The following is a 27,788-nucleotide window of genomic DNA, read 5'->3' as shown; positions in this document are numbered from 1 at the left end:
TCTTTTCTGTATGTGGTTGACACACACCTACTTTTCAGGTGTCTTCTTGCTTTAGGGTCTGCTGTTAACAACAGATTTGAGTCAGCTAGTGTCAGCATCTCCAATGAACTGCACATAGTGAATCTATTGTTTTTGTAGAGGCCTTATGCATACTGTTTACAGCTGAGATATTTTCCATTCTTTCACTAGAGCCGGTGTAATGCACTTTGGTTCATGCTGTGTCTTGTAGCCTGCACTTGACTTTGCAATACTACATCCATCTCAATTTTTGCATAAAATTTCTGCATCTAGGGCCTTACTAGTGGCAGCAGCACAAGAGTTCAAAAACTGATGGCTGATCCTTTGCCAAGTATCATCAAATGTAATGCCTCTCACTGTTTTCTTAAATCGCCTCCTGCGTTGCTGTTTCCATTCGTTTTTCTGCTACTTCTACCATTTTGTGTAGTAAAACATCTCTGTGTTTTGATATTCTTGTAGTGTGGCATGGCAGATTCATTACAACTCACAATATTTTCCCAGCAGCAGGACTTTTCCCAATGAACCCAGTCCACAAAAACGCCTTATTTATGACTCAAATAAATCATTATCTGTGCAGTTTTATTAAGTAAAAAATTGATTGTGGCTTCTACAGTTTTCTCATGAAACTGTCAATCTATGAGCTAACTGATGTCTTTTAGAGGCATCTTCAGTGATGTTTACTTTCCATCCACATAAACTACAACTTGTGGTTTCCTTTTTGCTCTTTTCATGATCAAACATAGTAATTAACACACAAGATCAGTTATATACCAGCACAAAGAATGAAGTAGTTACACATGTTTTACCAAGAACATTACATGCACAACATAAATAAGAATCACAGCTGTTATGCCAGTCCTACCAATATATGCAGCAAGATTTCCACTAGAATTTTAATCAAATGACAGCCTTCTAGACCTTATAGCTCACAAGATATTAAATTTTAACTGAACAATGGTTTATGAATTCCTAAAAATGTTCTACATGCTTCGAGTCAGCTGAATTTAGTAAGTTGCACGCCAAATTAATCAGCATATTCCAAAGAATGTTTCTGCATAAAATCTTAAATTCTTTCAACAAAATGCCCATTTCTCTTAAAGAACTCTCAGCTAAACAATAGCTACAGCCTGAACACTGTCGTACATGGGCATGCCTTCCTGAGAACAACCATGAGAAAACTAGAAGTGGAGCATTTAGAGTAACAAGCAGAAGCACATTGGATCATTTTCAGGTGTAATGAATACTCTTCGAAGTACAGGAAAATAGATGTTTGAGCAAAGCTTAGCCAAAAGCCCTGATTTTGTAAGGTAATGTTTCCAATGTTGATTCTTATTGTTTGTAGTTGGATTTTTTTCTCTTGAGCTAAAATCCCTGAATAACATTTGGCCCACGTTTATTCTTGGCTGTGGATTCTAAAAGCTCGGACTCAGTCTTCTGATTCTGCAGTAGGTGCTGGAAATCTAGAATTTAGCACAATATGGAATTGTGTAAATAAATATGATGCTTCTCGGATCTATGTGCCATATACACTGACGTAACAAAAGTCATGGGACAGCAATATGCACATTTGCCAATGGTATAAAAGGGCAGTGTATTGCTGGAGCTGTCATTTGTACCCAGGCAATTCATGTGAAAAGGTTTCTGATGTGATTATGGCTGCACAAAGGTAATTAACAGACATTGAATGTAGACTGGTAGTTGGAGATAGATGCGTTGGTCATTCCACTTTGTTAGAGAATTCGATATTTCAAGATCTACAGTGTCAATAGTGTGTCTAGAATATCAAATTTCAAGCATTACCTCTGTGGACAGAACTGTGGCCGACAACCTTCACTTAATGACTGACAGCAGTGGTGTTTGTGTAGAGTTGTCAGTGCTAACAGACAAGGAACACTGTGTGAAATAACCGCAGATATCAATGTGCGACACACGACGAATGTATCCTTTAAGACAGTTCAGTGAAATTTGGTGTTAATGGGCTATGGAAGCAAACAACTGACGCGAGTGCCCTCGCTAACAGCTTGACATCACCTGCAATGCCTCTCATGGGCTTTTGACCTTATTGGTTGAGCCCTAGACGACTGGAAAACCGTGGCCAGCTCAGCTGAGTTCAGATTTCAGATGGTAAGAGCTGATGATAGGGTTAGTGTGGCATAGACTCCAAGAAGCCATGGATTGAAATAGTCAACAAGGTATTGTGGAAGCTGGTGGCGCTATGTAATGGTGTGGGCTGTGTTTACATTGAATGGACTGGGTCCTTGGCTCCAACTGAACTATTGGCTAGATATTGTTATGTTCAGCTACTTGGAGACCATTTGCAGCCATTCATGGATCTCATGTTCCCAAAAAATGATGAAATTTTTATGGATTACAGTGAGTCACCTTATGGGGCCACAAGAATGTTCCGAACAATTTGAGTGAATTATCTGGCCACCCAGATCGCCCAACATGAATCCCATTGAACATTTATGTAACATAATTGTAAGGTCAGTTTGTGCACAAAATCCTGCAACGGCAACACTTTCACAATTATGAATGGCTATATTTCTGCTGGGGACTTCCTGTGACTTATTGAACCCATGCTACTTAAAGTTGCTTCACAACGCTGGACAGAAGGTTGTCTGACTCTGTATTAGGAGATATCCCATGAATTTTGTCACCTCTGTGTTTTCATGAATTGAATCCCATTAACTCTTCATGGTAAACAGCTTTTTCTACAAAAACATTACCACAACTTTAAAACTCGGTATATCAAAATCAACGTAAACTCGATAGTTCGGGATATCGGTAAGAATGTATTAATTTTTCTATCATGGTTTTTTTCCATCAATCTGTACTTACCTCTTGCAATATTACTGCTGTAACTGCTGTCGTACCTTAAATACATGCGTTAACCCATGAGATGACTTGCCACACCAGAAAACAACAAAATTGCATAGTAGTTGCACTGTCATATACACTAAATCATTGTATATCATTTTATTGTTCGCAGACACCATTCGTAGGAAAGATACACACAGTGTTTCACATCACTCTTCTGGAGTGATGTATAACACCAGAATCTGGAGGTCATGGCAACAAACAAGTATATTGATTACATTTTAAAAACGAAACCAGAACCTCTTATGTCTGTTAATGAAAGTGCTCCTTTTCCATTTACAAATATTCTCTCAGTGATTACAGATGCTATTTCATTGAAAAATTACTGAAATTGTGAATATTATTCATTAAATAGCTTTCTAAATGACTGACTGAAGTAGGTCAGTGCCTTTCACTAGATTTTTCAATGCTCGGATGAAATTTTATTTTGGAGGTTTGCTGTTTAATGACTTATAATAATGCAGTGTGCACCTAAAAAGTTATGACTGATCTCAGAAAACAAAGGAAACAAGATTTACAAACAAAATATCTATACTGGCTTCAAAATAGTTACCATTAGCTGCAACACATTTCTGACTTCAGTTGTAAAGCTTGTGGAAACTGTCAGCAAACACTTCTTGAGGGATTGCTTGGAGCAACATAGTGACATGTTGTATATCAGTGTCATTACTGGAGATATCTACTGCTATCAATATGATTCAGAGTCCAATGACAGTCAGTGGCATTTTGTTCATCCTATTCCCTGTCTCCTTTGGGTAGACATTCATGATGGGTAATGCTTGCTGTCAAAAGAGGCTATAACATCATTTTAATTGTGAATTTTGTCAGATGACTATTTGTGGGAGGCTCGAGCCTAAATGAAACTGTAGCTGTAGTGACAACTGTCTCATATCTATCGTAATTAGGTCTCTAACCACATAAACACACCCACTGCGACAAACTTGTTTCCAGTGGCAGTGTTTGGATGGCTTTGGCAGTGTTTAGATGGCTAGAGACCTAATTATGAAATAAAAACATGTTTCTGTTGCAAACATGTTTCCTAAGGTGTTTTGCAACATGTGTGCAACTCTTTTCTTGTTAAGGTCTCTGTCCACATTAGTGGCAAACAGTTCTCGTAGTGTATTTACATCATATGCAGTGCTGTTTCTTGTACTTTATTTGCATTGTGTGCTATGTTATCTCTAGTGATGAGAAAACTATATTGATATGTGATGCTGCACTGTTGATATGCCAAAGTTCAAGTCAATGAAAATAAGGTATTGGCATCATTGGTGAATGAAAATAGACTTTAAAAGAACTGTCAGGAATAACATGCTGCAGGAGATGAATATGATAGATAGCTCTTGTTTCCGTAATTACAGTCAGTGTCATCCATTGATTTTGAAATTATAGGAAATATAGTAACACCATTTATTTTTAAAAAAAGACATAACTTTCGGGAAACCAATTCCAGTCATCCAAAGACTTGCTGTTACTCTTCAGTTTTTGGCAACAAGAGATTTGTTTCAGAGCCTTGTGTATTTATTTCACATTTTGAAGCAAGCTATATATCAAATAGTACCTGAACTTTGCGGATTACTGGTAGAATTCATGAAGGATCATGTAAATGCAACTAAATGAAAAACATTGTTAAATGTGTATATTATCAATTATTCATTCTCCATAATGAGTATATGTCTCAAGAATGGCGACTTCTCAGTCTACTTTCACTTTCAGCATTCCATATGAATGTGACAGGAGAATCAACAGTACTTGTTGGTGCCCCTGACACATCCACACGCACAATTGAAACATACTTTAGTTTAAAAAGTACTGAGTGAGATGGCACAGTGGTCAGCATCCTGACTTGCATTCTAGAGAACAACACTTCAAATCCCCACCAAACCACCCAGATTTAGGTTTCCCACAATTTCCCTAAATAACTTGATGCAGATGCCAGGGTGGTTCCTTAGGAAAGGGTGCAGTCTATTTCCGTACCCAAACTTTTGCAATCTTCGTAATCCAAGCTTGTGTGTTGTCTGTAATGACGGTGCTATTGAAGGGGCGTTAAACTCTTATCTTTGTACTGTTTTGTTGTAAAAAAAATCTAATTTGGCCTGTAGCTAGCCCTCGTTTAGCTTTTGTTTGGTCGTTGTCCTCTGTACTTTTGGCAGTATCCTCAGTATGCGTGCCACTCCTGGCCATAGAATAGAACAGAATAGAATAGGCACCACATTAATAGGTACCCTTTTGCTTCTGCTTTTTACGCTATTGGGAAACATCATTGTAGCTATTTTGCTTCGCTACCACTCATTTTAATTTCTTTTCTGTGGAGGTGATGATGTGGAATGGCCAGCAACTTCCTCATCTGCATCACCATTTCCTATTGGTAAATCATACAAAGCCAAAATCATTGCTGGCACTTTAAACAGCTGGTGTGAAATTCCTTATGTGCTCTCACAATTATGTCACTCCCTCGATTGTGTGAGAGTGATTGATGGGAAGCATATAGTCCTACAGTGCCCTGTTGCTAGTGGGAGTGAATTTTAGACTTAAAAGGGTCATTTAGCATTGTGCTGCTGGCTGTCATTGACAGCATCTGGATGCTGGCTGTCAAGGAAGTATTTCAGACAGAAGCATGGTCAAGAACATGGCCGTAAGTTAACTAATTCACAAAAAATACTGAGTTTGTCACAAGTTGAATGCTTACTTGAAGGAACAAAGGGCCTTCCATATGCTTTTGTGGCAGACAGTGCGTGTTCTTTACAGATGGTTGTTTGCACATTTCCAAACATCTCTGCAACGTGTTGCGAACATTGGCCACGAAGTAGTAGACAGAAACATGGTTTGAAACATTGTTGGAAACTTGTTGCAAACTCAGTTTGAATACGGTGTAAGAGACTTGAATATTTTCTTACTTTTTTCTTTTTCCTTTTTTCCCCCCATTTCAGTTACGTATTATTGTGGAGTGTCTCTCTCCTTGTATGTCCCTCATATTTTTTTAGACATGTTACAGAGTTCACAATTCATTCCATTTTCCTATTAGTTCTTTCCTTACATGCTCACCTGATACTTTTTTAGTAACTGTTACAACAGTCAGTTTAATAGTAGTAAATATTGTGTGTGTGTGTGTGTGTGTGTGTGTGTGTGTGTGTGTGACAGAGAGAGAGAGGGAGAGAGATTTCCAAATGTCTTTCCTATAGAAGCATAATATTTGTCACCAATCCCATACCGGGGTTTAATAAGTATGTTTACTTCTGGAGGCATATGCACAGAATGCATAAGCATATGGTATATACTCTTCGCAATCTGGGTTGTTATTTATAAATTTAATTAGTATCTTTTCTATGTGGCTGATACAATGCAGCTCTAGAATATACATGAGTTTGCACTGTGGAAGTAATTTAATTTGTTATACTTATTTAATTGCAGAGGAAGATACTCGAGAGAAAGGAAAACTGTATAAGCCTCAGTCTAGGTTATCGGAACAGGCTGAAAAATCTTCTACTGCTGAGAGAGCACAGGAATATGCGAGATTACTTGGGGATCGGAAACCAGATAGACCTGGCAAAAAGAGAGACAGAGAAAAGAAAAAAAGTAATTTGGAACTATTTAAAGAAGAACTAAAACTGTGAGTATAATTGTCACTGTGCCAGAACTTACACTTTTATTTCATGCTGCTTTTTACCGTTCGTGATGATTAACCAATTCATGGATGTATATTAATTTTTGTAATCTCTCTTGCTTTTTGCGTTTTTCATAACCTGAAAAATTGCATCTGTTTTCAATATTTTAAAAATATTAATTTGCATTAATGTTATGCCTACCTTTTTTTCGCTCTTTAAGTAACCAAATTGTTCCTCTTCCCATTCCATGTATTTTATCCCACAGAAAGCTACTCATTCCAGGAAACTTGCTACAATTTGTAGAAATTCGTTTTAATTGTGCTCTGCTGAGTATATGTAGTATTTATTTATCGGTTTCAGTTAATTAAACTGTCATGAACTGGAAGGAAAGTTATAACATGTTGACCAATTTTGGTTTAATTAGTTTCATTACAAGAAATTAATCCTTGCAAGTGAAAAAATTTGGTGGGGTAATTAGTAGTTGATAAGAAATTTTCAATACTGTACTCATTGATCTACATTTTTTAATCATACGTAAAATAAAAGTATTGCCACCACTCACATGTAGCAGATCAGTGCGTGGAGCACAGAAACACGTAACAGAAAAAAGCATTTACACTGGGTTTTGAGCACTAGCTCTGTTTCTTACCCCCCGCCCCGAAGGTGCTCACAGTTCTTTCGTTAGTTCATGCATGACGCAAACAGAGCCCCGAGCTATAGCGGCCAATTCTTCATTCCCTGGCTGCATTTCCTTCACCCTGCCCCCCTCCGTCCCTATCCTCCCTCCTTCCCCATTGCCACCTCCTTTCCCCCTCTCGGTGTTCCGATTTGTGTCACCCTGGCTATCCACTTGGTTTCCTGTATTGGTTGCAATTCTGTCCCTTTTGCGTGTTCTTTCATCTGTTTAGGTCCCTATTTGAGGTTTGACCTCACTTCAAAATTTCCTGTTTTTAGTGTGAGCCATATGGGGAAGAAGTCCCTCTCTAGCATCTACGGTGTGGATTCCTCTCCTCCCCCCCCCCCCCCCTTTCCGTCCCCTCTCCCTTCCCCACCGTAGGTCCCTTCCACCCTGCTAGGTCACCAGCATGTGTTGCCAATCTCTGTGGTGGGGCTGTTACATGCTCATGTGGCTGAGCCCCTGACAACACAAGGATCACGCTACTGATACCTGAGCTGTTCCCTCCACATATATGCCAAGGAGTGGTTGCTTATCTTCTTGGAGCATCGGAACTCCCAGCAATAGCCGCCGTGCCAGACGGCCCTTGGTGTGGATGGGCGGCGCCTGTGGGGAGAGCCCTGGTCGGAGTTGGTGTTATCAGTGTGGATGCTTGGCTCATGAAGTGTATCAAGCTGCAAAAATCTGGCTGTCCTCAAATGGCCGTCTCTTTGAATGGTGAAGAATCCTTGAATGCTGTTTTGTATGATTCGGCAACCTTCCCTTCCCTGGCTACACAATGGGAGGAGGGCCAGGCTCGCCATCTTAGGATGAAACCCTTTTCCCATTACCTTGTCTGTACTGGGATGGATGGGGACTCATTCACTGCCACAAAGCCGTTGTTTTTTGTGGAAAATATTGAGGAAGTGAAGTCTCTTAGTAGAATGCGGTCAAGCTCCCTGGTGATCAGAGCTGCTTCTGCCACCTAATCTGCAGCTCTTCATGCCTGTGAGCGTCTTCACAATTTCCCGCTGTCTGTCACTCCTTATCAATCTCTGAATATGGTCCACAGAGTAATTTTTCATAGGGACCTCTTCCTGCAAACTGATGAACTCGGGGCTAATCTGGAGCGGCGTGGTGGTCATTTGTTCGATGTGTGCAGAAGGATTGCAAAGACAACCGCACTGATACTGGCGCCTTCATTCTGGCTTCTGAGGGGGATACCCTCCCAGAGAAGATCAATGTTACGTGCTACAGATGTGATGTGAAACTGTACATACCTCCACCTATGCGGTGCTTTCGGTGCTTGCATTTTGGGCATATGTTTTCCCGCTGTAAGGCGGACCCTTTGTGTGGAGACTGTGGCCACTCACTCCATGAGAGAAGCCCTTGTGTTTCACCATCTGTATGTGTAAATTGTGCTGACTGCCACTCCTGTCACTCGCCGGATTGCCTGGCTTACAAGAGAGAAAAGAAGATCCAAGAATACAAGTCTCTGGATCACATGTCTTATGCCGAGGCTTGCCAAAAATGTGAGAAACTCCATCCAGTGTCACTATCTTCAACTTTTGCCTCTGGTACTTCCATTCCTCCTCCTCCTCCCCCCTTGTTCTTACCCCAGCACCGTCCCACTCTCCCCTCTCCCTCCCCTGCAGTTCACACGGCCTCCTGTCAGGGAACTGCTTCCCCTTCCCAGCCGAAGAAGTGCCTTCCTTCTTCGGCATCTGCCGGTGATCAAGCTCCCTCCCAGGACCCCTCTCCCTGGTGTGTCTCAGGCCAGTTACCACCACTCAGCCACGAGGCACACCATCTGGGAGCCCCAAGGTTGCCTGTTCTGTTTTAGTTCCAGATCTTGCAGAAGCCTGTACTCCCCCTGTGCCTTGCCCTCCTCTGCCTCAGATAGAGAAGAAGGAGGAGAAGAAGAAGAAGAAACATAAATCCCAAGACAAGTGCCCCCTGAGGTGCCATCTCCCCCCTCGCAACCTGAGTCTGACATGTTATTTATGGATGTCACACCAGCCTTGTCGGTGACAACTACTGATGGAGTGACTTGACCTCTTTCTCGGCTTCTTTGTGTCTACCTTGGACTCCCGCCACACGATCATCCAGTGGAATTGCAACTGATACTATGGTCACCTACTGGAAATGCAATGTCTTGTCTCCTCTTATTCCGCATTCTGTCTAGTTCTTCAGGAAACGCATTCTATGATGACTATTCTCCAACTTTTCGTGGTTATCGGGCATTCTGTCAGAACTGTGCTGGCCCCGGGGTAGCATCTGGTGGGGTCTGCACTTTGGTTCACTCCGATGTCATTAGTGACTGAATCCCCCTACGTACCACCTTGGAAGCAATAGCAGTTAGAGTGCAAGCGACTCTGGCAATCAGCATTTGCAATGTCTACCTCCCCCCAGGTAGACCACTTTCTTACATTGCAGTGCCTACCTTAATCCAGCAACTTCCATCCCCATTTCTCCTCCTTGGGTACTTCAACACCCACCATTCACTGTGGGGGAGTGTCACTTCAGTGGGTAGGGGTATCCTACTTGACCAACTTACCATGGACCTCGATTTGTGTCTCCTCAATGATGGTTCCCCTACCCATTTCAGTGCCGCTCATGGCACCTTTACTGCTATCGGTCTCATGATCTCCTCCCCTGCACTCTTGGCTTCCCTACATTGGTCATCCCATGATGACTTTGTGACAGTGACCACTTCGTGGTGATTCTATCATTCCCCTGCTGCTGCCAGGCAGACAGGCCCCCATGTTGGGCATTCCGCAGGGCCCATTGGCCTTTATATAGGTCTGCTGTCCACTTTGCACTGCTGACTCCCTATCCATAGGTCCCCCTCATCATCGGCCAGTACCATGGTGGACCAAGGATGTTGCAGTCGCTGTCCAGGACCACCAGGCACTACAGCGATTTAAGCGGCATCCTTCACAGACCATCCTCCTCACATTTAAGTGTTTCCGTGCTAAGGCTCATTACTTGATTAAACGGAGTAAAAAAGCAATACTGGGAGCCCCATGTTTCCTCCCTGTCCGGGGTCAGAACCTCTAAGGTGCTCTATGCACTGATCCATTGGTCCTTGCAGAACACTTCGCGACACACTTTGTGACAGCATTGTCATCCTCTTCCTACCCTACTACATTTCCCCGTCAAACTCAAAGAACCCCCCCCCCCCTCTGTTTCAGTCTGCACCATGTTGAGCCCTATAATGCACCCTTTGCTGAAAGGGAATTGGCGCAGGCTCTTAGCTCTTCGTGAGACACAGCCCAGGGCCGGATTCCATCCACAACCAGATGATCCAACATTCCGCGGAGGCAGCAGCTTCTCAGGGTCTTCAACCATATTTGGCTCACAAATGCTTTTTTTGTCTCAATGGCGAGGCAGTATAGTTATCCCCATCCTTAAGCCCTGGAAAAACCCAACATCTCTTGACAGCTACCGCCCAATTAGCCTTATGAATGTACTTTGTAAACTGCTCAAAAGGATGGTCAACTTCAGATTATGTTGGGTGCTTGAATCTCTGGGCCTTTTGTCCCTGTACCAGAGTGGCTTCTGGGCAGGGTGACCTCCAACCGTCCCTTTACTCCAATTGGAATCAGCCATCCGACAGGCTTTTACTCACCTCCAGCACCTTGTTGAGGTCTTCTTTGACCTACATAAGGTGTATGACTTGGCGTGGCGCCATCACATTTTAGTTATCCTCCATGACTGGGGCTTCTGTGGTCCCCTTCCAGTTTATATCTGTGTGTTTTTATCTTACCAGCTCTTCTGTTTCCGAGTTGATACATCGCTCAGTGCCCCTCAGATTCAGGAGAATGGTATCCCACAGGGTTCTGTGCTAAATGTCACACTCTTCCTCATTGCCATCAATGGGCTTGCGACCTCTGTTGGGCCTCCGGTTACCCCGGCGTTGTACGTCGACGATTTTTGCATATGGTGCAGCTCCAATTCCATAGCATCTACTGAGTGCCAGCTCCTAGGCGCCATTCGACGGGCCAATGCGTGGGCCACTGCTCATGGCTTTCAGTTGTCTCCCTACAAAATGCGGGTTTTGCATTTTTGTCGTCAGGCCACAGAACTATATTTAGGCAACCAGCTCCTCAATGTTGCAGCACAGTCCAGTTTCTTGAGCCTTATTTTTGATAACAAGCTGACATGACTGCACCACATTTGCCACCTAAAGACTACATGTATGCGGAAACTTAATACTCTCCACCTCCTGGCCCACACATCTTGGGGTGCAGATCATTCCACTCTTCTCCATCTTTACTGTGGTTTGGTCTTGTCCAGACTAGATTATGGTAGTCAGGTATATGGCTCAGCAGCTCCTTCCACTTTGAAACACATTGAACCTGTCCATCCTTGTGGGGTACATCTCGCTATTGGTGCCTTTTGTACTAGTCCTGTTGATAGTCTCCTCACAGAAGTGGGGATCCCCCCTGCACATACCCAACAGAGCCATCTCCTTGTTTCTTACACAATTGCCATTTGCCAATTCTCTGACCATCCTCTGTAGCCTGTGCTCTTCACCAATGAGGATGTCTCCCTCCTAACACCCGTCCAGTGGTGGGATTGCCAGTTGGCATGCTTCTCACTTCCCTCTGTCAGGATGTCCACCTCCATTCATTGGACTGCACCACATGTCTTTCCTTCCATAACCCCCCAACCCCCTCACCTTGGATGGTGCCTAGACCATGGACTAGGACTGATCTATTCCAGGGTTGTAAGGTCTCTGTCACTCCTATGATTTTACGGTGCCTTGTCTGTACCACCCTTGCAGAGTTCCAGGGTGCCACCATCTTTTACACTGATGGTTCCAAGACTATTGATAAGGTGGGATATGCTTTCACGTCTCCTACTGACTTCGAGCACAGTTTATTGCCGGGGTCATGTAGTGTGTTCACAGCAGAGCTTCTAGCCATTCACAGGGCCCTCCTTGTTTCTTAGGCCTCCCTCCACAGTGTTTTAATTTGTTCAGACTCCATGAGCAGCCTGCAGGCTATCGACCGAAGTATTCTCATCACCCTTTGGACTCTGCTATCCACGGCCTTCTCTCTGCCCTTCAGCATGCCACCTGTTCAGTCATCTTTCTCTGGGTCCCAAGTCATGTGAGCGTCCCAGGGAATTAATTAGATGACCATTTGGCTAGAGAAGCAGATACTTAACCCCCATTTCCTTTCATGATTTCAGCTGCAGATATGCAGATCTATATCAAATCTGTCTTTGCTCAATAGTGGAATGCCATCTGGAGTGCTACTGCTCATAGTAATAAACACCGCATAATCAAGAAGTGTACTGCAGTTTGGCACTCCTCTTTTTACTCCTCTTGGAAGGAGTCCACTGTTTTGTGCCATTTACGCATTGGTCATACCCAGCTCACCCATTGTTTCCTCCTAGGTAACGACCAACACCCACAATGTGCTTGTGGAGCCAGACTGATGATATCTCTCATACTGGTGGAATGTCCCCTTCTTTCAGCCCTTCGTGTTAAGCGAAGTCTTCCCGATTCCTTAAATTTAATATTAGCAGACAATCCATGGATGGCTGAACTGGTCCTCAGTTTCCTCCATGAAAGTGGTTTTTATTTCCGGATATAAGGTTCTCCTTCAGTCTTGGAGTAGGAGCACGGTGGTTGTGGTTTTGACTTCTTTTAGTCTTCTCCGTCTGTGACCCCATGACCAGCCCCCCTTTTTTCCAGTTTTTAGATTTGGTCTCACCTGCTGTACCTTTACTGTGTGTGTGTGTGTGTGTGTGTGTGTGTGTGTGTGTGTGTGTGTGTGTAATGTTATGTTCATTATTTTATAATCTGACTCCCATGATTGGATCTGTCCACTTTTAGCAGACCCTCTTTCTTCTGTAACTCACTTCGGAGTCGCGGGAATGATGACCTCCCTGTTTGGTCCCATATCCTCCCTCAATTAATCAATCTGTCAATCTGTTTCTTGCAATAGCACACACACACACACACACACACACACACACACACACACACAAAACCATACAGATGTCCCAACACACACTCCTGTGGCCGTGGGGAAACATTAATTATTCTTCACTTCAGTATTTAGAACAGATCACAAAGCAGTAAAAATTGTGATGCAAAAAATAGTATCTTAACAAATGCAACCTTTTCTTTCTTTACTCCCTCAGTCCCTCCCACCAGCTTAATATCATATGGTTAAGGTCGTGCTGCTTCTTCTAAATGCAGTTTCAGTGAAATTACCTTTTAGTCTTTTACTATTTCAAAAAAATCTTCTTGAAGTCCTCCTTTCTCAAAGTGCTGCATACAGTCTAAATCCTTCCATAGCATTTGTTCATGTAACTGGTAACTGTAAATCTTGAAGCTGTATCATTTTATGGATTTCCTTTAATTTATATGATTTAAACTTACTCTCCTAAAACATCACCGTAAATTATTTAGAGTGTATATTATGAGATACTTGCATAGATGGCATACTTTGCTAAAACATCACCGTAAATTCTTTAGGAAGTATATTAGGATACACTTGGGTAGACAAGATACTGCAGTCTTCAAAAAATGAAGGACATATGAATAATGCGTGGAAGACTGCAGAATCTTGAGGATATGAGTCTCTACGTGTTGGACTATAATGATCAGGAACACACTACAAAAGATGGCATGACTGGAGTGGAACTCTTAAAAGGCCAAATCCATGAATGTAAAAAAGAACAACACAATAAATGGACATCTATGAGTGTGCAATTCAAAAATTCAGTGATTGTAGATGCATATTTAATTTTATATGTTTTTCCAACACAGTTCAATACTTAAATATGTATTTACACATTTTTTTGACGTTGCTTTACCAGTAGTATATTCTCCTCCATCGAGCTCAGCTCAGCCTACCAGGTGTGCCTGTACAGTTTTCTTTGGCACCAGTAATATATGGTGGTACCAAATCAAATCAAAAATTACGAAAGTTCATTGGAAGACGTGTGGAAAAAAAGGATTAACCCTCAAATATAAAAACTTGGAGGTAAGTGTTGCCATCTGTTGCTGGGTACGGGAACTATCAGAATTGACATTGGCAACACTTATCTCTAAGCTTTTATGTTTGAGGGTTAGCCCATTTTTCTGTGCATGTCTTCATTTATTATATTAAACAGATTTTCTTAGTTCATCCTTCAGTTATCAACTACAAATGTTGTCAGAGCGAACTGCTGCTCAGTTATTTTTTTGTACATGGTGTGGTATCCACTATTTTTTAATGTCAAAACTCCTTATTCCCTGACAAGTGTTAGGAAAGACAAGCCACATCATACCCTCTATGGGAAATTAGTAATTGTAAGTGGAGCTGTCCCTGAATAAATTTTAATGGACATCTGAGATTTTGATACATATATCAAAAATTGTAGCTTTGTGACAATGTATGCATTAAGTTTGAATCAGATGTAAACACAGTAGTTCACATCCTGTACATTTATTAATGGGATTGTTTTATAATGTATTGTCTGTACTAGGCATACAAAATATTTTACTGAGACTGGCTTTTATTGTGGAAAAAACTTTGTAAGAATTGTTCTTACTAAAAGTTTACATTACTATGATATGTTTCAGAATACTCCTGTGGCCAAAAATTATCACATGTCAACACCACCTGAAAATTTCTTTTCAGCACCGTTCATCCTTATGCCTCGTGCTGTCATTACATTTTTGATTCACCTGCTTTGTGTTACTTTTTCCTAAACGTGGCATTTTGCACCTAGACAGAAGTAGTAAGTGACAGGAGTAAATCATAGGACTGAGTGGGGATTGGACCATTGACATCTGGAATTGCAGCCTTTAATTTATTAGTTGGCTATAATGCTAGCTCAATCTCTCATTAATTGCAGATTAATCCTATCCTCCACTGGTACCTGAATGCTGTTATGGTGCTGGATCCATGTGGTACAATGAAAATACTTTTGTACAATTTTCTGTTGCACGATTGGTTGTTGCATTGGAAAGCCATTGGAATTTTACCTAGTTTTACACAATCTATGGATTATCACTACCAGACGTCATCTTCATTTGTTGACTTTTTACAAAATCAATTTTCACATTGCAAGAATTATGTTTGCTACACCAATGCTTGTTTGTAGCTGGTTTTATTCACTTTCAATACTGACTGCAATGCTACCCAGCTTGCAGTTGCTCTCATGCACATACTTTCATTGTAGTAGCCAAGTCTCTGTCAGCTTCAGCAATTGGCATGTTTAATTATTATTGTTTGTACAGCTTTGCAGCAGTTACAGAATATACAAAAATATTGCGAATTAAGGAGAAGAAATTGTGAAATATAAGCACAGGATGCATTCAAGGTGGAATATTTTTCAGGAAGTGTAAGCTACTGTCTGCTTCAGCAAGAGCTGGAGAAAGAGCAGTTTCTCAGTATTTGTTTCCTTCTCCTGACAAGTAATTCCCTACCTCTACAACAGACTCAGAGGTAGAGCATATCCCCTGTTGCCTTCCCATTTCCGTGTGTTTATCTTTTTTGAAAGCCTATTAAATCATTAATTACATAAATCACAAAGAAGTGGAACATCAGCTATTTCCACTCATTGAAATGCCATTTGTTGAAAGAATAATAACCAATCATTTGATTTGACTTATCCATTCATATTACACAATTATCTAAGTTTCCTACTCCAAAACAGCAATTGCAAGAAACAATGTAAGTAACCAGCAAAAGTAATATGGGACACAACACAGTAAGACAGTATACAGAATGATGTTTTAAGTTACAGATTATTCAAAATAAAAAATGAGATGGTGGAACTATGCAGATGGCCTTTCTTTTAGTCAACAGTAGTCCCAACAATTGCAGCTGTGGATGCTCGGTACAGACTAATAAGTGGGCATTGCTCTGTAGACAGCAGGAAGATATGTAAATTAAGAGTTTATTGTATTTTTTAAGCTTTCTGAATTTGTATTTTATCATCAGTTTCAATTTATTTTTATTTTTTTTCTCCCAAGGATCCAAGAAGAGCGAGAGGAGAGACATAAGTATAAGGGTGTTATTAAATCTACGTTTGAAGATGTTCAGAGTACGAAGGCTGGTATGTTTTGTGAATTTTTTAATATTTATTATCTGTGTCAGTTAAAAATTTACTTCAATATTAATGTTGCACTAAAATGTTTTTTATAGGTTTGTTAAACTACCATTTAATATGAATAAAAATAAATATTTAATGTTAGCAATAGGCCTGTGAGAACAATGTTATTCCCAAGCATATTTTTTGTTCCAGCTTTTTATTATTTTTTAAATTAGTGCACATTGTCTTATTCATCTGATTCCTCTGGCAAAATTTTGAGAACTAGTCATTTTTATTTCATGGGCAATTTTCAGTCCATTAGTGATTTTGTTAATTTTAGTATGAGATGGATGATGATAACTCATAATTAATCGCATGATTCCATGTACTACTACTACTACCACCACCACCACCACCACCACCAACAACAACAACAACAACAACAACCACCCTGGATTAAAATAACAAATTTGCAGTTGAATTCATTGACAAAGGAAAGGGTCATCATTGTTGATTTGTCTTTACCCATGTGTGCAATTTAGTTTTTGCAGCAACAGCTGCGGGTTTCTACATTGTATACGTTCACACTTCCCTTTTAATGTGCAATGTGGAGTTTGATTTACAGGGGCCATTATAACCATATACTTTTCATGACACTTTTACTGCTATCTTCAAGCAATCTTTTGCCCGAAAGAAACATGTTGCTAAGAGACAAAGCACACAATGTAAGTGAATCAAAAATAGGTACATTACCAGGTAGTGTCAACTGGCGCTGAAGGGGACAGAGTGGCAATGCTGAAATGAATTGACAACATGACAAAGCCACATTCTCTGATTAGTTGTCACTGTGATAGCTGACCCATGACCAACTGTCCTTCAGTCACTTTGTTTTTCTGATACAGGCATATAAATGTTTACAGACTGTTCCAGGTTTATTGTTTTTCTAATCATTTCTCAAATGTCTCATTTGAATATTTATTTGGTTTAAGCTCCAGATTTCATCCAGTATGAATCTTCCATACTACAGTAGTGTGTGCTTTGTTTTGAAACTTACTGACATATTAAAACTATGTCCAGGACGTACTCAAACCAAGAAGCGTACCTTAGTGCTCTTACTGACTAAGCTACCCACCTGCAAATCATGACACTTTCTCACATTTTCAATTTCCGTAGCCAGTAGTTTCACTGTCTGAGAAATTGAAGTACGAGTCTGGACCCACCATCACACTATCATTTGAAGCTGTGTGGACAGATTGCACAGTGAAACTTAAGGTTGTAAATGTGAGGCTTGTTGTGGCACACAGTTAAAACATTTTACGTTTGTAATAACCCTCTCTTGTGATGCCAAATTTGCATAATAGCATTCTTACTTCTGTTGCAACCAAAATAGCATATGGTCATGTCTCAACAATAATGATGATGCAAAATTATTTTCAGCCTGAAAGTGCTGTGTTTGAAATATATGTGAAACTAGCAGTGTTTATTTTCTCAACTTGGTAAACAAATTTTAGCACTGGAAAGTAATCATTATTTCTCAGTTTTCATGTTTCTGTATAATGGCATTTGAATTTTTCCAGAAACTTTAGCCTTGATACAATAGTAAGTTCTGTCTGCAACACATACTACAGTTTCACTTCATCTGAAACTTTTTTTATTGGTTCTCAGTATTGAGATGCTTTGTTTGTGGTTGAAAGTTGTCTACATAGACACCATATCTGGGCCTATGTTTATACATTTGTGCTGTTCAGGCCTTTTTTTGTTGGGAAGAGTATATTTTTTAGACAGTGCTTCAGACTTTTTAAGGTGATGGGCTAATGTGCTGTAATGTTGGATGCTGCTTACCTCCTCTTCATTCCAGAGATCTAATTATATATTTCCTTTTGCTGGTAGTTTTTAGAAAGTGGATAATGAAACATTCTATTATGTAACAGTCGTTAGTGGATCAGCAACTGTATGATTTATTACTGAAATTACTAGTCATTTGAAACTAGTTCAACTACACTCAGTTTTAGCAGTGTCTCTTATGTCACAATACATTGATTGTTCCACACTGAAACTTTAAAACCATAAGAATGTGGCACAAATCGTAACACATTAGCGAGTGCGGGCGATAAATGCTGACCCAGTTGTGATGCAACTGTTCACTCGCTACTTCAGTGCTGCCCCAAGCATGTGCATGCAGCAACAATCACCATTTCAGAAATCATCATCAGGGGGCAAAGATAACTCTAACATGTAGAGCATGGATAAAGCAGTAGCAGGTGCAGTAAAATAACACACATTCTGCAGTAATGGAAAGCAGTAAACCTACAAAAAATTGCAAAATACAACAAAGATACTTCATAATGGTGTTGGTGGTGGTGGTGGTGGTGGTGGTGGTGAGAAAGGGAAATTAAACCCACTATTGGCATGTAGCCTGCTCCTCCATAACAGTACCAAAGAGACCATAAAGATTAATGCCTCCATCCAATGCATGGATCACCAACAACAGTGTCACGTGCTCTCACTCCATGGGAGAGTGGAGAGAGCTTTGGATTTTAACTCCAGACTTTAACGTGATTTCTGGTGAACAAAAATTTTGTGCCATCTTTTTTTCTATTGCTGGCCAAACACTGGCAGTGAAAATTTTTCACTGCAAGCATTCAAACCGTCTCCCTCTGCTTTGAGAGCTGCCGCACAAATGTGCATTGTCAACCTTGAGTATTATTGCATATATAGGATCCCAGTATGCTGAGGCCTGACCAAGGTCTTCATAGACATGCACTTTCCCCCAGATAGTCCACAAACAAATCTCCCCGGGCCATTTCCCCACACACTCATAATCCTCACCCATCCCCAAGATAAGGTACAAAGGAGTGCCCGATTTGTCATCCAGTACCATCGCAGTCTGCAACAACTGAGCCTTCGTCAGGGCTTTGATTACATATCATAATGCTCTGAAATTAGGGTAAGCCTACCCAAGATCCTTCCCACTGCTCCTAAAGTGGTGTTCTATCATTCACCCACCTCAACAATATCCTAGTCCATCCTGATGCCACTCCCAATCCCAACCTCTTACCATAGGGATCTTATCCCTGAGAAAGACTCAGGCCCAGTCCACCCAGCCAGCACTTTCTATTCCAGTTCTGTCAAAAGGTTATCGTACCCCATCAGAGGCCAAGCCACCTGTGAAAGCAGCCATATCATTTACTATCTCTGCTGCAATCACTGCACAGCCTTTTATGTTGATATGACAACCATCCAGCCGTCCACTGGGATGAATGACCACTGCCAAACTGTGGTCAAGAGCAAAGTAGACCACCCTTTGGCTCCACATGCAGATGAACAGAAAATGCTTGATTTCAATGACTGCTTCACAACCCAAGCCCTCTGGATGCTCCCCTCCAATACCAGCTTTTATGAAGTGCGCAAATGGGAGTTATCCTTCCAACACATTTTCCATTCCCGAAATTATCCCACCCTCAGCCTACGGTGGCGCCCTCTGCCACCACATCCACCCGTCATTTCTCTTCCCTGCTCCTCTCCTTTTCCATTCCCTTCCTCCCCTCCCCATCCACAACTCACAGCCTCCTGACCTGTTACCTGTTGGTAGTCTAGTCCCTGCACACTGTCACTGTGCTTGTCTTCCCCCGCCTGTAGCCTACTATGCCTTTCCCTTCCCTGTCCCCTCCAGATTGCTGCTTACATTCTACATGACATTTTCATTCCTGTATAAACTGCTGGAGATGGCGCTCATGTGCCCCATACCCTGTAAAAATGCTCAACACTTACAGGAACCCTAACTTTCTAAATCAAAGTATCCTTCAGGTATGAGAAGAGACAGTAGTTCGGTAAAGTATTAATAAAAGGGATAGTAGGTTAGTCTCAATCCAAGTTACAAGAGATCCATGAAGCACATGGAGGATGGAGAATATGGGCATTTGAAATAGAATCTGTGGGTAGCACTAGAAGGAGAAACAACATTTCTTGTTGTTAATCACTTAAATGCAAAACAGTGCAGTGGCTTAATGTATGTCTGATTTAGTAGGGAAAAATTCTCAGGGAAGGATGTACTAGAAAATGTAGCAGGGGCATACCAATTTATGGAAAGTCATTCCCACTATACATTTCATTTGAAGTTTGATTGTAATAATCACAATTAATCACTTTAACAAAATGATTTTTATTTTCCACAACATTTACAGTTATATTTTGTCCAGTTAACTAATAATTTGTGTTCTCAATTTCTTAATTGCTCTAATATCTCTGAATGCCTAACTCTACATACATTTTATAAAGGTTTCTTTTTATTGTCAGTTATTTAAAAATTTCAGCTAGACTGGTGTGAATAACCTTTCACCTTAACAGTCCTGAAACATGAGTTTGTTTGCCCAGCAGCTCTTGCTAATGGGTACTCCACTATGAGAAAGTAGGGCACAATTTTAAAAGTTTCTTGCTTTGTGTTGTACTGGGGCTCGACAGTGGTGTGTGCTGTCTACCTATCACACTTACGAACTCACATTTGAGATGCTATATGAGCAATTGCAATGCTTATTGGACATCATATAATCAAATTAACAACAACACCTGCAAAAATACCTGAGAACTCAACACTAAGATGCTGTATAAGCAAGGGCAGTGCTCATTGGACATTACTCAAACAAATTAATTCTAATCTTTATCAATAAATCTGAATGCTACAAAGTGTGGACATTCATTTTGTAATGGATATACTGTTACAATGAGATTACAAATTAGATGAACAAGTGACTGATTACTATTTAAGAGTAGCCTAATCAGGACCAGGTGTAGAACAACTAAGTTTGGAAATGCAAGGCAGGTGTGTGTTTAACAATATTTATATATTGACTCAAAGTTTGACACGAGTCACAATGAAAATGATTGATAATCAATTAATAGTGAACCAAACAGTGATTCTTGTAAAATTTGCAGCAAAGCTTGGCTCACTGTATGGTCAAATGCATTATGTACTTCTGACACTTTGGATGATACCTCACTTTGGATGATACCTCACTTTGGATGATACCTCACTTTGGATGATACCTCACTTTGGATGATACCTCACTTTGGATGATACCTCACTTTGGATGATACCTCACAACTATCTGGAAGACTGCTTGGTAAACTTGATAAGCTCTCCTAACTTGTGCAATTTTGAAATAAATGGATTGAAGATCTATGAAACAGCACAATTAATGTTGCAACACATTGAGTAGCAGATCACGCAAACTGTGAGCTGCTCAGAAAAGCAGATAGCACAAATGCAAAGTATAAAACTTACTCAAAAATTCAGCAGATGCACTATGCTGAGGCTGTAGCAGGTGCCTTCCTGCTGAAGTTTCCCATCCATAACTTGCAGAATGTAACTTAACATCAAAGAGTTGGTACTGGATGATTGCAGTGTCCCACTCATTGGTCTTGCCCTTCACACCAAGGCACAGACGTAAACTTACTTGATTGGATGACAGTGATGGAACACCAAATTAGCACCTGATGCACGCCGTAGCTACAGCAGTATGTTCTTACGTCTGTCTGCAGGAAGGTGCCTTTAGTAACACTTGGTGATTCTGTAGGAATCATGATGACTTAACACGGACTGTGAAGGTGAAGGTGAGCACCAGCTGTGTGACAGAATCACGCAGTTGGCCTGGCCTTGCTGACTTCCGCAAACACTAGTTCCTTGGGAAACTATTTCCGATACTCAGAGAGCCCTGCAGTCAGCCAGAGGAACAGGAAGTGCACACTTGGATTCACTCATCTTGGTCAACACTATTTGAAGCTTTTTTCCAGGCCTAAAATGACACATACTCTCCTCCAGCATAGTCACAAGTTATTAATCTTACTGAATGTTATAAGAAAAACAGCAGTAAAAGGTTAAAATCTTCAGGAGACTTACCTGTCATTTACCATAACCGATTGGATAGATGATGTGAAAGCAAAAATTATCAACCTGAGTCCCCAAGAAACTTAATTCATTTATGCCTTTGACTGGTATTGTGTACATTTAAATAGATGTATGTTCAGAAAATGCTGGGACCATGTGATGGGGCCATCGGGACCCATCCACTTCTTAGGAAATGTGTCATTCAGCACATCCAACACATTCAAACTCCATTGTGAGGGTGCACCTTCAATCTGGAAAATGGTGGATGGCTGCATAATCTTTGCACTATTCACGGATGACGTGGTTTTTAGGAGTCCCAAATCCTAGTATAGTGATTTACATGTACAAAAATGTATAACGTTGCTGCATTTGAAAACAGACACCTTTTCAGGTAGTCATTTTCAGCATGTAGGGAGGCCCAATGGGGAAATGGAAAATGCATGCCGCAGAGGACAATCATTTGACTGCAGTACTTGGACCATTTGCACTTTGTACACAAAAAAGTGTGATTGTTTATGGACACTTGATCTTACTTCCTGCAATTTGTGAGGTGCTCGACAAATTGACTCCAGATGTTGCACTGAAATGCAATTTGCACCCTGTCAACACCTGTTGAGGCACAGTGAGATGCTCACTTCGATGAATGTCTGAGACTCTCTCTTTAAAGTTTTTGAACCACCTCATTATGCTGTTTTTGCCCATGGTTTTCTCTCATTCCGCTGTTGATAATTACGCAGCACCATTGTTACAGATTTGGATTTTGTGTGCCAGATGACACATTGTACCATCTCCTGATCTGTCATCATTTTGATGAGCTCCAACTCAAATCCGCAATAGAGAATAAAAAAAGCAAACTTCGAAAGCCGCTACCATTATTAATATCCAATTATGGATTTTTTTTTAAAATGAGAGTGGGATTTTAGGGACACCATGTTTTATGTTTTACTTTGTTCAAAAATGTCCATATATTATAATTAAACTAGGAGATGATGATTTACTTCCTATTGATTTATCTAAACATGTTTCTTTATTGTGTTAACAGCTCCAGATGATGCAAAGTATGGGTCTTATGACAATGGAGATCCAACAACCACCAACTTATACCTTGGCAACCTGAATCCAAAGGTAAGAAAGAGGATAATTACAAATAAATGTTCTGAGATTGAAACAAAATTTCTCCTGCTTAATTTGGATCACATGTTGAGCTGAAGAGTCTGTTTAGATTACTGAAAAGCAATTGATGGAAGTATTTGGGCGGTATGGTCCATTGGCAAGCATAAAAATTATGTGGCCTCGTTCTGATGAAGAAAAAGCACGTGGAAGAAACTGTGGCTTCGTCGCTTTCATGAACAGGAAGGACGGTGAGCGCGCACTGAAGTGTTTAAATGGTATGTATTGTGTCATTTTTTTTACATCAGTAGTTGGAGAAGATTTTGTTCTGTTGTGGACTGCATTAATTCTAGTTTATTTTTAAGTTTTTGCATTGTTGTGCATCTTGTTATGGTAATAGCATAATGACCCTTGGTTGACAGCATTTACTATGCACATCCCATATTCTTTTCTGTATTAGTTGCAGAAAATTGGACCTTTTTGTCAGCAGGTTAACCACACTTTAGTCAGGACACAGCAAAATCATTAGTGATGAATTGGTGTTACTGAACTCTTCCCCTTTAAGTATTTAATTAGATAGATAAAAAATCTACTGATCAAGTGGCGGAAGAACACTCACATAAAAGACGGTTGCAATTTGCAAGCTTCTGGAGCCAGTGGCTCCTTCTTCAGGCACAAAGATTGAACGGAAGGAAGACGGGTGAAAGAAAAGGACTGGAGAGGTCTAGGAAGAGGGGTAGATTTTGGGGAAGTCACCCAAAACTGCAGGTCAGGAGAGACTTACTGTATGGGATGAGAAGGAAAGACTGAGTGTTGAGGGCTGCATTGGACGAGATTTGACAACCTGACAGCTTAAAGGTGGAAGACCCACGGTATGCATTGGACGAAATTTGAAAACCTGACAGCTTAAAGGTGGAAGACCCACAGTTCTGGGTGACTTTCTCGAAATGGACACCTTTTCCTAGAACATCGCCAGTCCTTTTCCTTCACCCCTCTTCATTCTCCTTCAACCCTTCTGCCTGAAGAAGAGCCACTGGCTCCGAAAGCTTGGTGAGTCGATATTTTATCTATGCAATTAAATAATTTTGTCAATAATTGATTGTTTTCATTATTTTTATATATAAGAAGTCCAAATGCCATGAAACATGTAGATATAAAGTTAAAAATGGGCAAAGTGTGTATTAATGTAACCTAGGGATGGCCAAGAACTATAAATATGCAGAGGATTTGCATGCATGCAGGTCTCTCCTGTCTGACTGCACACTTTCAGCACTACTGCGCGCCGCTATCTCAGTGGGAGGATGGGAAAACGGCAGCACGCCACATTGTGTGACAGTTCAGTTGTGAAAAGAATAGCGAATGGTTTGAGTGCAGCTTGGTTTCACTTTCATATTTCTCAACAACGTGGATCACAAACAGAATGCTTTTCACTATTATTTGAAAATATTTTGGCTCACTGGATACAAAGTAACATTTGTACGTGTCACAAATTGTCAATGCATGGACAGACATAATTTCACAGATTTTTTTCACTCAAGCCACCATATAATCATGACATATTTAGTTACATAAGTGAAAAGAGCCATTTACATACATATGTTGATCGAAACATTGATATCATTCTTGCAGCTTCATCATGGCGATATGGGAACCCTTTCCAAGCAAACTTCGTAGAACTCCTGGACTGTTTTAAAGTAAACCACTCAATCTTTTAAATGGAAATTACAATGCAGATTGTTCATTGACATATCTGAAAGTGCACAGTGGTGCTGAAATGGTAAACAGCTCAAAAACATGTGAGATTGGGAGTGTCCTAAAAAGTTTAAAAAACTGTTCCTGTAATTATTTAAACACAGCAATGAATTCTTCAAAATTCATGTTTTCTTTAATGCCAGGAAAATTGAGTGTGTTCTTTTTCAGAAGTTGTCCCTTCCACAATGTGATTTTCTTTTTAAATGTCTTACTGCAGTCCTGTGCAGTCAAGTCCCTTAAAAATGCGAGGGCCACAATCAATTACAGATCTTCTAATTTTGCTACCTATTTTCTGTTTTCATTCAAAATTTCAACAATAGCAGCCCCTAAATTGAAAAATCTGTCCCGACATTCCCCTTGACTTAACAAATATATTTCACAGCAATATAAAACATCTCCACATTCTTCTTTCAGTGACACCAAAAACTGTTGAAACTGACGGCATAATAATGTGTGTGACTTCAGTTTACTATTTGTATCAACACTTCGGTCACATGCTCAGTGCCTGCAAATTTGGCAAATAATGGTTTTTGGTGTTCGAAACAATAAATCTTGTAAAAATAGTCTGTTGGACATTGACATTTTTTTTCTCTTTCAGGATCAGCTAAACCTTTAAATTCTTTTTGTATGGTGTTAGAACAATGTTCTGTAACAAATTTGTGGCAGCGATTAATTATGTGACTGCAGAATAGATATTGATAATTCTGTCCCTTCTCTTCAAAAAATAATGTGATTTCCATTCATTTTTAAAGGCTTGTGACACTAGTTCTCTAGATTGTCTCTTTTTGTGCAAACAGCTATTGCATCTTTGAACTTCCTCTGTACCACAAGCAAATAGCGGGGGATAGACAGTGCTACTACTATGGTTCTGCCAACTGAAGAAAGTTGGGGGGGGGGGGGAATGCCAGAACAAACAGTCACGTCATACGGCTAAATGAAGTGTTGTGTTGTATTGATGAGTAGTTCTGAAAAAGATTGAGAAAGGCCAAGACGTACAGAACAGTGTTGAGACAGGCTGAGCCACAGGCCACACCCATGCAGCATGTTGTGCACACTTGAAGTTGACATGGCCTGCCCTCATATTAAGCCACATTTTGATGGTCTGTGTAATACATTATTAATTGAAGTTCTGTAGATGAGGAACATTTGTGCTCTTCCCAAAAATGTCATCTACTCTATACGACATCAAAGAAATGAGGCATGTGCTATAAATTTTTGTACTTACTGAATATGATTAGTTACTGGTGGCTACATTCAAAGTAGAACCCATTTGAGTTCACACTGCTCAAAATATTTCTGTCATTCATTATACATGAGTCTCTGCACTTTGCCTGTTATTGCCTTATGACAGAGCACAGGAATATTTCTGTAGTACTCCCCCATGTACTACTACTGAATCTATTGATTTTCGTGAAACTTGTCACAGCACTATGATGGAGCTCAAGATCTAAAAACTATTGAGCCGAATGTAGCACAGCAAATAGTTCCTTAGTTATGTAAGCAACCAGATTTTGTTTTTGACAAGTTATATCAACTCTAAAAGTTCAGAACAAATCTGTCTAAGTTATTCCATACTTTTGATATGGTTATAATAGAGGGAAACATTCCACGTAGGAAATATATATCTAAAAACAAAGATGATGTGACTTACCAAATTAAAGTGCTGGCAGGTCGACAGACACACAAACTTTAAAATACATAAAGTATGTCCTGATATTTCAGCTGTCTCACAAAATTCTCCCTCTGTACTGGTTCCTGAGTTGAGCCATTTTTATGGTGCCACAGTTTCATTGACAACCTCCTAGCAACGGAAGTGCTTTCCTTTAGGCAGTCATCTCAGAGACCAGACATTTCCTTGTAGTTACTCATGTGGGTGCCCCACAGTCTTGTTGAAATGCAGTGTATAATGTTCCACATTCTGTTATTTTCTGCTGTACCAGCTTGTGCCATTTGTCACTGATTAGCAATTCCCATGTATCTTTATTGGCTCCTCACAAACTATGTGGTGTTCTGTTATTGCCAGTGTGTTATGCTGTTGTAATTGCATGTTCCATTTGTGCTTCAAAATGTATCCATATGTAGGCCTTCTGGTTCTCGGTGTGGATGCCACCGCATTCTCATCAAACTTCATTCACCACTCCAGTGTGAATAGCATCTACGCCATCCTTTGTGGATCCTTCATGTAAGCAGTAGCAAGTTGGATAATTACCCCATCCAAATGCAATAAGTAAAATGATTCCCCCTAAGAAACAGCAATCAGTTTTGGAGACATTTGTGTTCTGGTGAGAATATAAGTGTGTTTTATTTATTTTACCGTATGATATTTCACTGCATGCACAAGGATTTTATTAAATTTGAAACCTGTTGTGGAGGTGTGGCCTCTCTCGGTGACACAAATGATTCCAGGAATACAAAAATAAAAATTGAGTTGTGGGAAGATAAAGAATTTAAAAGTGTCTTTCATCAATTTGGTGTTGAAATTATCATAGTGGACTTTTTCTGGGAACAATACATGTGTTATAATGTATTAACGTTAAGTTATGACTTATGCATAGAAACTGTTTAATTATATCATTTGATTGATATTTCCCTGAAATATTGGGTTCTCCCAATATATGACAATGTCTGAATTGCACTTCAATTCATATGGAATGTGTGTTTATTTTACAGGCAAGGATGTTATGTCTTACGAAATGAAACTGGGTTGGGGAAAAGCTGTGCCTATACCACCACACCCCATATATATCCCTCCAGCAATGTTGGAATTAACAATGCCACCACCACCATCTGGATTGCCCTTCAACGCTCAGCCGCACAAAAAGGACAGGCACAAGGTATG

General features: G+C 40.4%; 1 protein-coding gene across 2 annotated transcripts in view; it reads left to right on the top strand.

Moving 5' to 3' along the window:
• LOC126470438 (U2 snRNP-associated SURP motif-containing protein) overlaps positions 1-27,788 on the top strand; it is a 161,165-nt gene that overhangs the window by 8,529 nt on the left and 124,848 nt on the right. For both annotated transcript variants that reach the window (XM_050098288.1, XM_050098281.1), the window contains exons 4-8: positions 6,310-6,508; positions 16,145-16,227; positions 23,130-23,212; positions 23,310-23,475; positions 27,620-27,783. In XM_050098288.1, the coding sequence (XP_049954245.1) occupies positions 6,310-6,508; positions 16,145-16,227; positions 23,130-23,212; positions 23,310-23,475; positions 27,620-27,783 (695 nt within the window). The remainder of the gene's footprint in view (positions 1-6,309; positions 6,509-16,144; positions 16,228-23,129; positions 23,213-23,309; positions 23,476-27,619; positions 27,784-27,788) is intronic.

The sequence above is a fragment of the Schistocerca serialis genome, chromosome 1 (assembly GCF_023864345.2).
Source record: "Schistocerca serialis cubense isolate TAMUIC-IGC-003099 chromosome 1, iqSchSeri2.2, whole genome shotgun sequence".
NCBI classification, from domain to species: Eukaryota; Metazoa; Arthropoda; class Insecta; order Orthoptera; family Acrididae; genus Schistocerca; species Schistocerca serialis.
This window is presented reverse-complemented; position numbering and strand designations above follow the sequence as displayed.